This window comes from Heterodontus francisci, chromosome 31 (assembly GCF_036365525.1).
Source record: "Heterodontus francisci isolate sHetFra1 chromosome 31, sHetFra1.hap1, whole genome shotgun sequence".
In the NCBI taxonomy this organism is placed as follows: domain Eukaryota; kingdom Metazoa; phylum Chordata; class Chondrichthyes; order Heterodontiformes; family Heterodontidae; genus Heterodontus; species Heterodontus francisci.
The window spans coordinates 23,404,177-23,423,366 of NC_090401.1; the positions used below are offsets into that span (position 1 = coordinate 23,404,177).

Genomic DNA, 19,190 nt, shown 5'->3' on the forward strand with positions numbered 1-19,190 from the left:
TACCATTCTAATGGTAAGTAAAGCTTCATTTAGTGTGTCCCAGTAGTGTACTTTAGTCCCTAAAATAGAAGGCTACCCTTTACTGTTATATTTCTATTTCCCACCTCAACTGCCTCTGAAGGAGAATGCTAACTTGTGCAGAATTAAGGAAGTTTTATGCTGGAGACATGCACTCCTATGGAACTGGGTTGAAATTGTTCCAGACCGATTGGGGTACAAATTCATCTTGGGCACAATGGGCGACTATGAATCAGCAGTCTGTTTTACGCTCTGCCCAATTTTCTTTTCCATTGAAGTCAATGAGCAATAAATGGTGGCTTGGCCAGTGACACCCACATTCTGAGAATGAACTAAAAGGAGCAGCTCCAATGGTGAAGCAGATCGTTGAAGGCCAACAGATCTCTCTGTGACTGGTGTCGGTGTCTCTTCATGATCAACTGGCAACAAATGTATTTCTGTGTCACACGTCCTGTCTTTCCCACACCCATCTACATCACTGCTACACAGTGCTCCATCTACTGGTACAGATATAAAAAGTAACTTGGCAATGATAATTAAGTCTAAATGATTTGAAAGGTATCAACTTCGTCTTTTATATTTATGGTTACACAAGTTCCCGCCATTCCTAAAGTTACACAAATATTGAGTAAAAACGTAATCATAGTTCGAACTTCATTAGGCTTTGTGATTTACCTTTAATTCATTTTAAGTTTTAAAAATTATTTTGGTATTAATTGTTGATTTTAGAAGTAACTTCTGCCCTTTACAAACCTGTGGTGCAGAGGTGCCTGAAAAAATATAGAGTCCTAGGTCAAAACTGACTTCAGATCCATCATTTCACATGGTATCCACACTACTGTAATCTCAAGCGGCAATGAAGTATCATTATTGGCTACTAGAGGAAGAGTGAAGATGCTGAATGGTGCTTCAGATAGTCATCCAAATTAAGTCCCAAGCTTAGTGCCTGAGAGCCCATAAATGAAATGATGTTAAATCTTATTCAAAGTCCCATACTACTCACATGATCAATGAGCTCTTTCACCATGCCATTCCACTGCCCCTTGTCATCTGGAGTTCCATATTTTCCATCTTGTGCCAGTTGAATATCATAAACAAATCCCAGGATACTGGATAATTCCTTCAGCAGATCAATACAGTACCCTTCAAATCGGTCATTACCAGAAAGTGGCTTGTCAGACTTCTTAAACATGACGTATGGTTCCTCCTGTGAACAAGTCAAATTTGCAACAGTTAATTGCCAAGGTCACTTCCGATGCTGAAAGCATTTACTTTGGATACATGTCCTACCTAGGTGAGTGACAATAATAAATTACATTTACGGAGTACTAGAGCTTTATTAAGTTCTAAAATTAGGTTGAAGCCAATTAGATAATAGTTTCCTCTCTTTTAAGTGTCTTCATATACCTTATGTGTGTCAAGCTTCATTTATTCAGATTCATATATCTTGCAGGTATATCACTGCCCAGTATTACCCTACAAATGGCCTTATTTGCTTTTCAGGATAAAACTACAGTATCTTTACTTTTGTTCAATGTCAGGCAGTTGATTGGTTGATTGTCCTTTTGATGTCATTCACACATTATTAAAATAAAATTAGTAGAGAAAGAGGAGCTGCAGTTGCCTCTTTTTACAAGATCCATACAGATAACACTGATTTTCCCCCAACAGCATTAACAGAGAAACAGATTTGCACATACCCCTTTTTGATGTTCAATTGATCAGTTCTATCCATTTTTTGGTGACCATGACCAAATTAGACAACATTATTAACACAAACTGCTGACGCTCTTGCTTAAGTATCATTCAGTAGCCAACACTTATAAGCCAATATGTTAAAATAGACAGTGTTGAAGCAGGTTGTGGTTTTCTGAAATTGCAGGGGTAACAGTAATTAAGGGTGGTTTTAAGGAAACCTGTTAACAAGAACGAAATGAGAGTAATATGAAAAGGTTTCTATAAGACCCGAAGAGGATCTAGAATGAGTAATATTGATGTAGTATATCATAAGAAAGTTTTTAAAAAGTCACGATAAAAGGCCACATGGCCCATCAATGAGCACTTTACAGCAATGTGGACTCAATCCACATTATTTAAACTCCTGAGAGAGATAAATAACATCATGCAAAACTTCCAAGAAGCTAAAACTTTATGGAACATCTCTGAATCCCAAAGCTGCATAAAATTAAGGCATCTGCATCAAACGTTACAATCTACTTGATTCAACCCTGATCAGGTAATACTCATGCACAATAATGCCATGGTCACAGCAGCACAGGTACTAACATATTTCAGAGAGTATTTGAATATAAGTTACTGATTTTAAAATCTTGGAATCCCACTGTTAACTATATATTTACATAGTTCCTTTTGCAGAGACTACTGCCTGATGTAAGGAAACACAAATACTAGGATTTGAAAAACTGTCTTTTTCATTAGAACAATGCAGTTTATGGGGCAGTGTGATAGAAATGTTTCTAGTTATAAAACAACAAGACAGGACAGATAGAAGCAGACTGTTTCCTGTCATGGAGGAGTAACAAGGACTCATAGATACAAGACTGAACTTAAAAGACTGAGAACAGAGGGCAGGAGAAATTCCTTTACACAAAGAGTTGTAAAGCTGAGGAATTGGCTTTCAGGGTTAGGTTGGCTAGGTAGATGAAGTAATTGGGTTGAATGGATGTAGGAACAGAGTGGGTAAAAATGACTGGATTCTGAGGTTTGATACAAATCATTAAACTGCTTTATTCCAGAATAAGGTGAATATACAGCACAGCAATGTTGATCAGATCACTTAATTCGATTGGTGGAACCTATCTCTGTACAATAATACAAAATAAAGAATATACCTACATCAATGAATTGATTTGACTCAAACAAGAGACCAACTAACTGTTTCTCCAACATTTGTAACTTTCTGACCCCACCTCAGCAAAGGCTCACATAAATTTTAATTTACCTAACAACTCTTTCCTGTCCACCAAGGAAATTGGAACTTGTGTCCTGTCTCCATCTCCTGCCTAGGTTTAGCCAAAAGAGCAGCTGATCAAATCAGCTACTGCACTCCTTTTACTTTGAAACTAACTACCTGCAAAACTCAGCAGCAAGGGACATTTTGTTATAAATATTTGTTTGAGATGAGATAACAGCTCCCCAATTGTTTTCAATCCTCCAGGGTAATTGCATCAATGTCAGGCTTTAATATACATCCTACAAATAGTTTTAGTCTGTGATCTTTCTTTCTGAAGCAATTAATGGGACTAAAAGCCGACAAATCCCCTGGACCGAATGGCCTAAATCCTAAAGTTTTATGAAAGGCCAGTTAGCCTGAGATTAATAGTATGGAAAATGTTAGAATCTAGGATTAAGTAACAGGGCACTTCGAAAATCATAATATGAGTAGGCAGAGGGAACATGGATTTATGAGAGGGAAATTATGTTTGACAAATATGAGTTTTTGATGTTGATATTGTATATTTGGACTTTCAGAAGGCATTCGATAAAGTGTCACACACGAGGTCGTTACATAAAATTAGGGCCCATGGAATTGGGGATAATATATTAGCATGGACTGAGGATTGGTTAACAGACAGAAAACTGAGAATAGGGATAAATGGGTAATTTTCAGGATGGCAGAGTGTAACTAGTGGAGTTTTGCAAGAATCAGTGCTTGGGCCTCAGCTATTTACAATCTATATCAATGATTTAGATGAGGGGACTGAATGTAATATATCCAAGTTCATGGATGATACAAAGCTAATTGAGAAAGTAAGTTGTGAGGAGGATGTAAAGAGGCTGCAAAGGGATGGAGACCAGTTATGTGATTGGGCAATAAGTTGGCAGATGGAGTATAATGTGGAGAAGAATGAAATTATCCACTTTGATTGGAAGAATGGAAAAGCAGAATATTTTTTAAAAGGTGAGAGACAAGTAAATGTTAGTATTCAGAGGGATTGCGGTGTCCTTGAGCTCGAATCACAAAGTTAGCATGCAAGTGCAGCAAGCGATTAGAAAGGCTAATTATATGCTAGCCTTTATTGCAAGGGGATTGGAATACAAGAGTAAATAAATCTTGTTGGAATTATATAGGGCTGCAGAGTGGGCACTCAGGAATCATATCACCACCCGCTCTGCAGCCGACAAATGCGAAGTGCAACCTACTTTCACACATGCAGCTCTCCATGCACTCAAAATCCACCAGACAGCAGGACTATTCGTATGTACTGACCTATCACAGGATAGATTAGCTGACCAATCAGGAGCAAGAACAATAGTGTAAATTGACCAATCAGGGGCAAGAACAATAACATGTACTGACACACTAAGCCTGACCAATCAGCAGCAAGATCCCACCACACTCCCATCCTAAACCATATGTAAACCCACCTCTTCCACAGGTCCAGTGTAGAAGACGGGTGAAGTATATTGCCTGCAATGTCAAGTTCTAACAGTTTTTCGAAGAACTCATCTTTCAAGAAAATAACTGCTCTTTTCAGAGCAATTTACATGGTGTAAACCATAAATTGTCCTGTTTCACCATGAAAACTTCAAACAATGTTTAAAGATGAGAATTTTAAAATGAAGCCACTGTTGAACTGGGACAATAAGCACAGCGTTGATGGGTTAAGGGGATTTAGTGCATGTTAGGATAGAGATAGCAGTGTTTTGGATGAAGTTTACGGAAGGTGCAAAGTGGGAGGTCAGCCAGGAGAGCTTTGGAATAGTCAAGTTTGGAAGTACAAAGGGTTGGATGACTGTTTCAGCAGCAGATTAGCTGAGGCAGGGGTTGAGATAGGTGATATTGTGGAGGTTGAAGTAGGTAATATTAGTGGTAATAGAGGCTATAGGATCAAGCCCGACTTAATGTCAAATGGTATGCCCAGGTTGTGCAGGTTCTGATTCAGCCTCAAAAAGTGATGAAAGGGATGGGCAAAAGTGAAATACGCAGATACTTGAAAGCTGAAATAAAAGCAGAAAATGATAGAAACTAGTAGGTCTGGAAGCATCTGTGGAGAGCAAAACAGAGTTAACACTTCAAGTTAGAAATGTAATAGGCTTTAAGCAATTGAAAAGGGGGTGGGTGGAAAGAACAAGAGGGAAGGTCTGCGATGGGGTGGAGGGCAGGTCAGATTAAATGACGAAAGGTTTCATGGTACAAAATCAAAAGGAGGGTAATGGGACAAGGAAAGAAGCAAAAGATGTGTCCAAAGGAGGTGTGAATGGCTGGATAGCAGCCATCCAAATGCAAAGTAAAGGAATTAAGGAAGAAACAAGAGAAATAAAACAAATCAGCAAAAAAAACTACCAAACAAAATGGCGGCAGATGTTATGATCTAAGGGATGGAATTCATGGCGGAATGCAGTTTATGATGGGGACTGAGGACAATGGCTTTGGTCTTCACAATCTCTAGTTGGAGGAAATTTCTTCTACTCATCGGATAAAGTGTGTGACAGATTTTATACACTAGGGGCTAAATCTTAACTTCCAAAAACTGATGGGCTGGGGTTGTGCAAAAAATCTGGAACATTAACTCAACCCCACCTCAAACCTGCCACACCTGTTTTTAATAAGGTGGGATGAGGAGTGGGCAACCAATCCGCTGGTGGGAAGTGGGTTGATCACCTAAATATTATAATGTGGCTCGCTGCCTTCATTTTAACATTCATTCCATTCTGAACATCAAGTGGCTAGGTTTTGCAGGCCTTAGGAAACTCAACAGCTGAAAAAAGGTGAGAAGAGGGGAATCTAAGATAAGTAACTTTACAGGACTACTTGTGTGTCAGGAGGAGAAAGAGTGCTTCTTCCAGGTCCAACAAGCTACTCAGTAAACGCTGTCCGCCCCCCACCCCCGCATGATCTATTTGCTCCCCCACCCTAACCAGCATCAGACTCCATCCCAAGAAATCGGGGCTTCCCCAGTTTACCATGATCCAGATCCCACCAAATGCATTCCAGACAAACACCCCCACTCCACGATCACGACATTCCTACCCTGCCCCCTGTTATCCAGACCCTCCCTCCCCACAATTTCTCTCACTGTCCCAATAAACCTATCTTCAATAGTCGGCTTTGGCTTTGTGAAGCAGGTTTCCCACCCAAAAGGCCTCCAGCCTGTCCATCAGGCTCTATGTGGACAGAAAACGTACAAAAAAGTAAAAGGAGACCTACAGTTAAATTCTGCACCATCACTCTCACCCACCCCACCCACAGAGCATTTACCTCCAGGCTAAAATCCAGGACAAGCTGCCTAGTCATGTAAGTTCCCTACAGACAAAACCTTGTTGCTGTAACTTGCTCACTTGAAATACAACAAACCACCTGTAGTCTTCAGATAAAGAACAATCGTTACTTTATCAAACCAAGTGATTTAGGCTATAATCTATGAACCAGGTTTATTAAAAAGTAAAAATTAAACTGTAGTAAAAGATCAACATTGAAGATGCTGCCAAACTATAACATTTAAATTACAGCTTCTAGCAAAATATAATTTTTAAAAAATCATGACACTTCACTAATTCTCTTTAAAAAAGTGAACTGAAATATGTTTTTTCACAGCGTCATTATGGCACTGAAGGAGGCTATTCAGCCCATCGAGTCTATGCTGGTTCTCTGTAGAGCAATCCAATCAGTCCCATTTCCAACTCTATCCCTGTAAGTTTATTTCCCTCAAGTGCTTATCCAATTTCCTTTTGAAATAATTCATCATCTCTGCTTTCACCACTCTCATAGTCAGCAAGTTCCAGGTCATTGCCACTCACTGCATAAAAAATGTTCTTCCTCACATTTCCTCCTGCATCTCTTGCCCAAAACCTTTAATCTGTGTCCCTGAGTACTTGTACCATCAGCTAATGGAACAGCTTGTCTTTGTTTACCCTATCTAAACCTTTAATAATCTTATACACCTCTAGTAAATCTCCCCTCAATCTCCTTTGCTCCAAAGAGAACAATCCCAGCTTCTCCAACCTAACCTTGTAGCTAAAACCCCTCATCCCTGGAACTTGGTAAATCTCCTCTGCACCCTCTCAAGGACCATCATGTCCTTCCTAAAGTGTGGTGACAAGAATTGGATGCAGTACTCTAGTTGAGGCCTAGCCAGAGCTTTATAAATGTTCAGCATTGCTTCCCCGCTTTTGTACTCAGTACCTCTATTGATGAAGCACAAAATCCCATATGCTTTTGTTACGACCAGGTGAGAAAAAGGTCTCGAGTTCCCTTTCTGCCTTCACCTGGTCTTACTGTAACAGGGTTTTATTTTTTAAACACACTATTGTCATGCTAGGCCCTCATCTGCCAAGAATGAGGCACATTAATTTTGTCATGAACATTGATTTTAAACTGTTACTGGAGTGAAGAAAGGACTTATTAAACTGATCAGCCGTGACTGGAAAAAGACATTTGCATATTAACAGACAGTGTTTGGAAGGACAAAGCAGCCATTCCCTGACACATTCAACATTCAATCCACAATGTACTTTTGATCACCAGACGTTGAAGGTGAGGGAGCTCGCATTCCAGTTGACTGCTAAGATAGCCGAATACACAAACGGACATGGTCAAACCAACTAGTCACATGACCAACCTACTGGGCAACCTGAGTTTTTTGAATTTATACAAACAGTTTGGGCAGAAAATATGTTTGTTCCTGGACTGAGAAGATCTCTCCTGTCTGCTTCCATCTCTTTCTCACAAGCCTCTGAATCCACCGAAGATACATGAACCCCAAGGGAGAAAAGTCTCATAAGGCGAACAAGGTTTAAGAAGAATACTGGGACCCAACGAAAAGCAAGATCAGCCTACAATCCAGGACTATACAGTGAGCTCGAAGGACCATAACAATAACTCTTCAGATACTGCCTCAAACCTTTCCATTTTATTTTTCTTCAGCTCTTTCCTGTCTCTATTTTCATGTGTGCATCTTATATGCATGCTAGCGTGGGGTGCTTCGTGTATCCGTAGGCGTTAACTGATTTCAAGTATAAGTTTAAGTTTAATCAATTTCAACTTCTCTTCTTTAAACCTAAAACAGCCTGTTTGTGCTGGTTTCTTTGCTTTATAATTGGAAAGCGGTGAACAAGGATTCACCAAGGGAAAGCTAAAAACACGATGTGTTTAAAATTAAACCCTGTTACAATAAGACCAGGTGAAGGCTGAGAGGGACCCCTAGACACCTTTCTCACCTGGTCATAGCACTGTTATCAAGGTCCATTGTGGGTTGAATGTGTCAGGGAATGGTCCTTTGTCCTTCCAAGCACCCTCTGTTAATATGCAAATGTCTTTTCCACCCATGGCTGATCTCTTTAACAAGTCCTTTCTTCACTCCAGTAACAGTTTAAAATCAATGTTCCTGACAAAATTAATTTGCCTCATTCTTGGCAGGTCAGGGCCTAGCATGACATATTTCTGACTATTGTCTCAATATGTCCGGCCACCTTCAAAGATCTATGCACAAGAACCCCCAGATCTCTCTGTCCTGTCTACTCTTTAGAACTGTGCCATTTAGTCTATATTCCCTCTCCCTATCCCTTCTGCATTAAATTCCATCTGCTTCTCTCTGCCCATTCTGCTAGCCTATCTTTGGCCTATTGCAGTCAATTGATATCATCCTCACCATCTGCCACACTTCCAATTTTGGCATCATTGGTAAATTATGAAAATTTACTCTGTCCAGAATTTTACAGTGGATGGATGGGAGCCGGACTCCGATGTGAAAGTCGGTGGTGAAGCCGCTTCCGCCTAGCCTGGGGATTGGTCCCGTATTTTATGTGTCCCCAGGCTTTAATTGTCCCGGGGTGGGACTTCCACTCACTTGAAGGAGGAGGTCCCGCCTCAGAGAGCTGCCGGCCAATTAGAGGGCCAGCAGCTCTTAGTCCCAGCAGCGCCACCTGGAGCAGTGGCCACTGCTGGGACTGCAGCTCAGCCAACACCATGGATCGAGGAGGGAAGGTAAGTAGGGACATGCCTCACCAGTGGGATCACTTCCCTGGTGAGGCTGGAGTGGTCGTTTGGGGGGAGGGGGGTGTCTTGGGTCCCATGGGTGGGGTGGGAGGTGGGGACGGCCCTCAATTGGGCACCCTGTGCCCGACTGCCATGCACCCCCGCCCCGCCCCGCCCCCGGGCACAGAAAGGCCGGCAGCTATTGTTGGGCGGCCTTTCACGTCCCCAGCACACCCGCTTGCCATGGGTAAAACACCCGTGGAGGTGGGCGAGGGCAGTTAAGTGGCCACTTAAGGGCCTTGATTGGCATCAGGCGGGTTGGCCGTTTCCCACACCCCGCCCGCGCCGTAAACTTGTCCGGAGGTGGAAGCCAGGCGGGTAGGCCTCCCAGAGCCTGCCGCTCAATTTTACACCACCCCCACGCCACCATCCGGCCCGCTGGGGCGACATAAAATTCAGCCCTCTGTATTCCAATGTTCAAGTCACTATATATTTTATATATATATATATATATAATTATATATTTTGCAAAGATGGGTGGCAAGTAAATCGATTGTACAGAATATAAAAAGCAGCAAAGAATGACTAACAGATTGATAAGGAGGGAAAAAAATTAGAGTACGAGAGAAAGCTAGCTAGAAATATAAAAACAGATAGTAAGAGTTTCTATAGATATTTGAAAAAGAAAAGAGTTAACAAAGTGAGCGTTGGTCCTGTAGAAAGTGTGTCTGGGGAAATAATAAGGGAAAATAAGGAGATGGCAGATGAATTGAACAGGTATTTTGCATCGGTCTTCACTATGTAGGATAAAAGTAACATCCCAGAAATATCTGTAAATCAGGAAATGGAAGGGAGGGAGGAACTCAAGAAAATTACAATCACCAGGGAAGTGGTACTGAGCAAATTGTTGGAGCTACAGACTGACAAGTCCCTGGGTCCTGACGAACTTCGTCCTCGGGTCTTAAAAGAAGTGGCTAGTGAGATAGTTGATGCGTTAGTTTTAATTTTCCAAAATCCCCTAGATTCAGGGAAGGTTTGGTTGGATTGGAAAATAGTGAATGTAACCCCTTTATTCAAAAAGGGAGGGAGACAGAAAGCAGGAAACTACAGGCCAGTTAGATTAACATCTGTCTTAGGGAAAATGTTAGAAGCTATTATTAAAGAAGTTATAGCAGGGCACTTAGAAAAATTCAACGTAATCAGGCAGAGTCAACATGGTTTTGTGAAAAGGAAATCATGTTTAATCGATTTATTGGAGTTCTTTGAAGAAGTAGCATGTGCTGTGGATAAAGGGGAGCTGGTGAATGTACTGTACTTAGATTTCCAGAAGGCATTTGATAAGGTACCGCATCTAAGGTTACTGTGGAAAATAAAAGCACATGGTGTAGGGGGTAACATACTGGTATGGATAAAAAATTGGCTAGCTAACACAAAACAGAGAGTAGGCATATGTGTCATTTTGTAGTTGGCAAGATGTAACGAGTGGTGTGCCACAAGGATCTGTGCTGGGGCCTCAAATTTTACAATTTATATAAATGACTTAGATGAAGGGACAGAAGGTATGGTTGCCAAATTTGCTGATGCCACAAAGATAGGTAGGAAAGTAAGTTGTGAAGAGGGCATAAGGAGGAGACAAAGGGATATAGATAGGTTAAGTGAGTGGACAAAGATCTGACAAGTGGAGTATTTTTTGGGAAAATGTTTAATTGTCCATTTTGGCAGAAAGAATAAAAAAGAAGCATATTATCTAAATGGTGAGAGATTGCAGAGCTCTGAGTTGCAGAGGGATCTGGGTGTCCTAGTGCATGAATCACAAAAGGTTAATTTACAGGTACAGTAAGTAATTAGGAAAGCTAATAGAATGATATTCTTTATCGTGAGGGGAATTCAATACAAAAGTAGGGAGGTTATGCTTCAGTTATACGGGGCATTGGTGAGACCTCATCTGGAGTACTGTGTACTGTATTTGTCTCCTTATTTAAGGAAGAATGCAAATGCATTGGAAGCAGTTCAGAAAAGGTTTACTAGACTAATATAAAATAAAAACAAGAAATGCTGGAAATACTCAGCAGGCCTGACAGCATTTGTGGAGAGAGAAGCAGAGTTAACGTTTCAGGTCAGTGACCCTTCATCAGAACTAGACTAATACCTGGAATGAATGGGGTTGTCTTCGGAGGAAAGGTTGGACAGGTTAGGGCTTGTAACTATATGTTCTCGTGGCATCTTGACTGGGTGGATGTGGAAAGGATGTTTCCTCTTGTGGGAGAATCGAGAACTAGGAGTCACTATTTAAAAATAAGGGGTCGCCCATTTAAGACAGAGATGAGGAAAACATTTTTTCTCTCAGATGGTCATGACTCTTTGGAATCTCTTCTTCAAAAGGCAGTGGAAGCAGAGTATTTAAATTGTTTTAAGGCCGAGGTAGATAGAGTGTTGATAAGCAAGGGGGTGGAAGGTTATCAGAGAAAGACGGGAATGTGGAGTCAAAGTTACAATCGGATCAGCCATGACCTTATTGAATGGCGAAGCAGGCTTGAGGGGCTGAGTGGCCTACTCCTGCTCCTAATTAGTACGTTCATATGTTTTCTATCCAATTGGACAGTGATCCTCCAATTCCCTTAGCCTCATTTTGTTAACCAGCTTTTTCGTGGTACTTTGTCAAAGGCTTTCTTAAAATCCATATCGACACCATACATTGGTTTCCCTTCATCAAATTTCTCTGCTACTTCATCAAAAAAGTCAATTAGATTAGTCAAGCACGGTCTGCCTTTCACAAATCTATGCAGGCTGTCCCTATTTAACTTAAACCTCTCCAAGTGCCTGTTGAGATTTTAGGTTTCTAAAACCTAACCCACCACTGATGTTAAACTGACCAGCCTGTGGTTACTAAGAATGCCCTTACACTCTTTCTTGAATAAGGATATCACATTTGCTACTCTTAAATCCTCTGATGCCTCCCCTGCATCGAGGGAATATTGGAAGATTATAACAAGCCCTTCTGCTATCTCCATTCTCACTTCCTTTAACAACCTGGGATGCAAGCCCTCTGGACCAGGCAACTTATCCACCCTAAGCATAGGCAGCCTTTCCTGCCTATCAATTTTCACCTCATCTATTACCTCTACCATCTCCGCTTCTCCTGACATTTTGTCAAAATCCTCTTCCTTAGTAAATACCGATACAAAGTACTCAGTAAGTATTCCAGCCTTGCCAGGCGCCTCTAAGCATATATCACCCTTTTTGTCCCTAATAGGTTCCACCCAACCTCTTACTACCTGCTTGCTATTTACATGCCAGTAAAAGATTTTTGGATTCCCTTTTATGTTAACTACCATTCAATTCTCATATTCTCTCTTTTCCAGTCTTATTTTCCTCTTCACTTCCCCTCTCCCCTTATTGTATTTGGCCTGGTTCTTGCTTGAAATATTCACCTGAAATGCATCATACACCCTCTTTTTTGTTTCATCATTTTCTCTATCTCTCTTGACTTCCAAGGAGCTGTGGCTTTGGCTCCCTTACCTTTTGCCCTTATTAGAATATACCTTACCTGTACCTGAAACATCTTCTCCTTATAGTTTTTCCTGTCAATCTTTGGTTTCATTTTGCTCTGGCTAGATCCCCTCTTCTCCCATTGAAGTTAGCCTTCTTCCAATTTAGAAGTTCTACTATAGATTGCTCCTTGCTCTTCACCATTAATAATCTAAACCTTATAATGTAATGATCAATCTTACCCAAGTATTTCCCCATAGATACTTGGTCCACTCAGCCGCCTCATTCACCAACACCAGATCCACCAAAGTCTCCTTCCTAGTTGGACTGAGAACATATCGGTCTTGGAAGTTCCCTGAACAGATTTTAGAAATTCCTCCCCTTCCTTACCCTTTACTCTAACGTTATTCCAATTGATATTTGTTAATTAAAGTCGCCCAATATCACCTCTCTATAGTTCATGCACACCTCTGTGATTTCCCTGCAGATTTGCTCCTCCCTCTCTCTCTCACTATTTGAAGGCTTATAGAATAGTCCTTGTAGTCATAGAGTCATAGACTTATACAGCACAGAAACAGGCCCTTCAGCCCATCCTGTCTATGCCAGCCATCAAGCACCTATCTATTCTAATCCCATTTTCCAGCACTTGGCCCATCGCCTTGTATGCTATGGCATTTCAAGTGCTCATCTAAATACTTCTTAAATGTTGTGAGGGTTCCAGATTCCAAACACCCTCTGGGTGAAAAAATGTCTCTTCAAGTCCCCTCTAAACCTCCTGCCCCTGACCTTAAATCTATGACCCCTGGTTATTGACACCTCTGCTAAGGGAAAAAGTTTCTTCCTATCTACCCTATTTGGGCCCCTCATAATTTTGTAGATCTCAATCATGTCCCCCCTCAGACTTCTCTGCTCTAAGAAAAATAACCCTAGCCTATCCAGTCTCTCTTCATAGCTGAAATGCTCCAGCCCAGGCAACATCCTGGTGAATCTCCTCTGCATCCTCTCCAGTGCAATCACATCCTTCCTATAGTGTGGTGACCAGAACTGTACACAGTACTCCAGCTGTGGCCTAACTAGCATTTAATATAGCTCCATCATGACCTCCCTGCTCTTATATTCTATGCCTAGGCAAATAGAGGTAAGTATCCCATATGCCTTCCTAGCCACCTTATCGACCTGTGCTGCTGCCTTCAGTGATCTATAGACAAGTATACCAAGGTCCCTCTGACCCTGTGTACTTCCTAGAGTCCTACCACCCATTGTATATTCCCTGGCCTTATTAGTCCTCCTAAAATGCATCACCTCAAACTTCTCAGGATTAAATTCCTTTTGCCACTGCTGCGCCCATCTTACCAGCCCATCTATATTGTTCTGTAATCTAAGGCTTTCCTCCTCACTATCTATGACACCACCAATTTTCGTGTCACCTGCGAACTTACTCCTATATTCACCTCTAGATAATTAATGTACACTACAGTGTGATCACTATAGAGATAAAATTCCAATAACAAGAGTCATTATGTGTTTTCAGGTTGTTCCAAAGTCCAAAGGGTGACGGATATTATTCAAGATTCAAGAAACTCGTCAAATAGATGTGCTTGTTTCCTGCCCCTGATAGCAAATTCAGTTGCATCCAGTTCCAAGATTTACCTTAATGGAATTATTTCAGGATAAAGCAAACCTACAATGGCTTTGTTACACAATGTGCTCTGTTGAATGATAATTTTCTTTGGTCCACTGACTGGACATCTGAATTTATTTTTTATTTTGAAGAAATTTGAAAAGAACATTTAAAACAAGATGACAACTGGTAGCTTAAGATGATCACTTTTTGCTACACTGTATCCTACATTGCAAAGGACTGTGAGGAGGGAGATGAAATGGCTGCATTTCACAGCAAGAAACAAGATCCAGGAAGTTTAAAATAACTACTTGTTCTTTCAGCAAGCAGAGAAATACTGCTAACTGATATATTTGAATCATTGAGTGACTATCCTGTGACAGAATCCTCCCCATCTGTGGTTTTAAGCTGGTGTTTTCTCTGCAGCAGAGGAGAAGAAACTGGACTCTGACATGAGCAGACCATAAGTTGGAGACTCTCTCTCTCTCCATTCCAGCTTGAAAGCTTTCAAATCCTGCTTGTTGACTGACCACCTTTGCATACTCTGGCTACAATCAGAAACCCTGCTGGAGGAAATCATCCTCATCGCTATCTCCAAGAGATTCAATGAAACAGTCATCAAACTCTTCAAACTAAAAGCCAAAGGACCACTGAATTCAGCTAGAAGCCAGCCGAATCACCAAACTCACAGACTTTTTTCAATGGACTCTAACTCAACCAATCCACTCTGTAACCTGTTTGTGTGTGCATAAACTTCCAGAGTGTGTGTGTTAGTGAAAGTTGGCATGTTGTTTATTATTTAATTTTAGCTCGATTTAGGTACAATAAAAGTTAACTTCTTTCTTTATTAATTCAAGAAAACCTGTCGGATTGGTTCTCGTTATGATCATAGCAAGTAAGTAATCAAACACTTATTGAATTGGCCAGTACAATCACTTTAAGAAAGAATTAAACCTGTTGTGGTCAAACAAGGAGAGGGAAAAGTGTAAACCTGTTCGACCCCTCCTCAATTGACCATAACAGAAATTTGGAGGCTCATGCCTGGGATCAAACACAAAGACAAATGGGGAATTGGAAGTGGGAAACCAAATTGATCCATAACAATTATTTAAAAACTTCATTACAGGTTTTCTTGTAGTTTTCAGTGCTCGAGTACCAAAATGTCCAATTTCAAGGCCAGAACCTTCCTAGAACAGAGTGAAATAACTTGGGCCAGGTTAAAAGTGCGATCTGTTGAAGAGTTGAGGAATGGAGCTGGAAAGTCAAGGATTACTATCTGTCCAAAAGCAAGGAAGCCTGAAATCCTAAAACTTGTGACCGACCATTTTAAAATTGACACTGAAGGACCGGAGCCAGGCATAGAATTTGAAACAGACAAAGTAACATTAGCTTTCGTAACTACCACTAGCATTGGACCGGGTGCTGAGCTCTTAAAGTTCTCCCAGTTGATACCAAAGTTCAATGAGGAGGTTGTGGAAACATTATTATCTCTTTTGAAAAGTTTTCAAAACAGTTTAAGTGTCCAGAAGTGGACACTGCTATTGCAAAACAAACTAACAGGAAAAGCCCCTAAGGTTTATTCACTGTTGCCTGATGAGAGTTCATCAGATTATGAGATGAGTAAAAATGCTATCCTGAGCACAGACAAACTAGTATCGGTGGCGTACCACCAAAAATTCCAAACTCTCCAAAAGCAGCCGGAACAAACTTACATTAAGTTTCAAAGGGTTAAGCAACTTGCTTTCGACCGATGGATACAGGCACTTAAGATAGAATCCACTTATGAAAGCCTGAGAGAGGTGATCCTCCTTGAGGAGTTCAAAAACTCAGTTCCCCTTTCCATAAGAAACCACATGGTGCAAAAAAGGTTCCAAGATTTCGGCAAGCATCAGTCCTGGCTGATGTACACACTTATTCACAAGCCCTTGCCCCAAGGGAAACCTATACATAGTCACCTCCAAAACCTGAAAAGGATAGAAGGTGGGAGGGTGATAGGGGGATGAACAGCCAGCAACAAGAAGGGAGAGCTGGAAACACAGGGGGCCATCCTCAGGCCAAAAAAGGAAAGTGCTGAGAACAGGAGTGATGCCGAAAGCCTGTATGTTGCCATTGTAACAAAGTAGGTCACCTTCGAGCTAACTGCTAGAAGTTACCGGGAAAACTCATAGGTTTAGTCAGGGTACATGAGAAAAGTGCAGGAAAAGGGCCCTGATGGAAAGCACAGCAGACCAAGCTGTTCTTTAACTCGAGCAGTAAAACCCAGTAAACCTACTGCTCAGAATGCGGGAAAACTTAACAAAATCCCTGAGAGTTACCACGATTTTGTGTCCAGAGGAAAAGTGACCCCATACCACTCAAGTGAGGCGAGTAAGCCCATAGTTATACTTAGAGATAAAGGGGCCACCCAATTCCTTCTGCTGGGAAAAAGCATGACCTTTCCTCCAGAGAGTGCATTGAGCTCTAGAGTGCTTGTAAACGGTGTCGGAAGAAAGTATATGCCCATACCTTTATACCAAGTGCACCTGGTGTGAGACCTTGTTTCAGGACCGGTAACTGTGGGAATTGTCCTAGTTTACCTGTGGACAGGGTCAACCTGCTCCTGGGTAATGATCTGGCAGGGGAGAAGGCGGTAGCTAAATGAGTACTTTGCTTCAGTATTCACCAAAGAGAAGGACTTGGTGGATGATGAGCCTAGGGAAGGGAGTGCAGATAGTCTCAGTCATCTCATTATCAAAAAGGAGGAGGTATTGGGTGTCTTGCAAAGCATTAAGGTGGATAAGTCCCCAGAGCGTGATGGGATCTACCCTAGAATACTGAGGGAGGCAAGGGAAGAAATTGCTGGGGCCTTGACAGAAATCTTTGCATCCTCGTTGGCTACAGGTGAGGTCCCAGAGGACTGGAGAATAGCCAATGTTGTTCCTTTGTTTAAGAAGGGTGGCAAGGATAATCCAGGAAATTATAGGCCAGTGAGCCTTACGTCAGTAGTAGGGAAACTATTAGAGAGGATTCTTCGGGACAGGATTTACTCCCGTTTGGAAACAAACGAACTTATTAGCGAGAGACAGCATGGTTTTGTGAAGGGGAGGTCGTGTCTTACTAATTTGATTGAGTTTTTTGAGGAAGTGACGAAGATGATTGATGAGGGAAGGGCAGTGGATGTTGTCTATATGGACTTTAGTAAAGCCTTTGACAAGGTCCCGCATGGCAGACTGGTGCAAAAGATGAAGTCACACGGGATCAGAGGTGAGCTGGCAAGATGGATACAGAACTGGCTCGGTCACAGAAGACAGAGGGTAACAGTGGATGGGTGTTTTTCTGAATGGAGGGATGTGACTAGTGGTGTTCCACAGGGATCAGTGCTGGGCCCTTTGCTGTTTGTAGTAAATATAAATGATTTGGAGGAAAATGTAGCTGGTCTGATTAGTAAGTTTGCGGACAACAAAATGGTTGGTGGAGTTGCGGATAATGATGAGGATTGTCAGAGGATACAGCAGGATATAGATCGGCTGGAGACTTGGGCGGAGAAATGGCAGATGGAGTTTAATCCGGACAAATGTGAGGTAATGAATTTTGAAAGGTCTAATGCAGGTGGGAGGTATACAGTAAATGGCAGAACCCTTAGGAGTATTAACAGGCAGAGAGATCTGGGCGTACAGGTCCACAGGTCACTGAAAGTGGCAACGCAGGTGGATAAGGTAGTCAAGAAGGCATTCAGCATGCTTACCTTCATCGGTCGGGGCATAGAGTATAAAAATTGGCAAGTCATGTTGCAGCTGTACAGATCCTTAGTTAGGACACACTTAGAATATTGCGTGCAATTCTGGTCGCCACACTACCAGAAGGACGTGGAGGCTTTGGAGAGGGTACAGAGGAGGTTTACCAGGATGTTGCCTGGTCTGGAGGGCATTAGCTATGAGGAGAGGTTGGAAAAACTCGAATTGTTTTCACTGGAACGACGGAGGTGGAGGGGCGACATGATAGAGGTTTACAAAGTTATGAGCGGCATGGACAGAGTGGATAGTCAGAAGCTTTTTCCCAGGGTGGAAAAGTCAGTTACTAGGGGACATAGGTTTAAGGTGCGAGGGGCAAAGTTTAGAGGGGATGTGCGAGGCAAGTTTTTTACACAGAGGGTGGTGAGTGCCTGGAACTTACTGCCAGGGGAGGTGGTGGAAGCAGATACGATAGCGACGTTTAAGAGACATCTTGACAAATATATGAATAGGAAGGGAATAGAGGGATATGGGCCCCGGAAGTGCAGAAGGTGTTAGTTTCGGCAGGCATCAAGATCGGCGCAGGCTTGGAGGGCCGAATGGCCTGTTCCTGTGCTGTACTGTTCTTTGTTCTTTGTTCTTCCCCAGTGGTTTTAGAAAGACTGAAAGATATCAGGGAGACAGAGAGTTACAGGAAAAGCTCTCTGCATTTTTCCTCACTGTGTGGTGACCCGGTCCATGGCCAAACACGCTCCATCAGAGTGGGCTGAACTGGAACTGCAGACAGATGACCCTACTGTACGGTTATCTGAAACCTTCTTTGGGAAGTTAGAGTATCCAGAGAATGAGTTAACAGGCCTTCTTTGGTCAAGGCACAGCAAACCAACACAGGGTTAAAAAAGTTAGCACAGACTGCCCAAACTGAAGCTGGAGTAAAGGGAGTTCCAGAGTGCTACTATTTAAGGGATGAGGTGCTGATGAGGAAGTGGAGACCTCCTCACAGACCTGCAGATGAAGAGTGGACAGTGGTTCACTAGGTAATTGTGCTGCCGAGGTACCATAGTGAAATATTGAGAATAGCCCACGAGATTCCAATGACTGGGCAATTCGCTATCAGAAAGTTCCAAGCACGCATAAGACAGCATTTTCACAAGGATGTGGTGGAGTTCTGTAAGACATGCCACATGTGCCAGGTTGTGGAGAAGCCTCAACCTGCAATAAAACCTGCACCCTTAATTCCCATACCAGCCTTTGGGGAACACTTCAGCAGAGTGCTGATAAATTGTGTGGGACCCCAGCCAAAAAAGGGGGCTACCAATATTTTCTCACTATTATGGATGTGGCTACCCGATTTCCAGAGTCTATCCCTCGAAGTATTATCTCTGGTAGTGGTGGAAGGGCTAATCTAATTCTT

At 42.0% G+C, this 19,190-nt stretch overlaps 1 protein-coding gene across 1 annotated transcript in view; it reads right to left on the minus strand.

The window, feature by feature from the left end:
* grik3 (glutamate ionotropic receptor kainate type subunit 3) overlaps positions 1 to 19,190 on the minus strand; it is a 561,495-nt gene that overhangs the window by 267,431 nt on the left and 274,874 nt on the right. Inside the window, exon 10 of the mRNA XM_068011169.1 lies at positions 1,022 to 1,225. Within this exon, the coding sequence (XP_067867270.1) occupies positions 1,022 to 1,225 (204 nt within the window). The remainder of the gene's footprint in view (positions 1 to 1,021; positions 1,226 to 19,190) is intronic.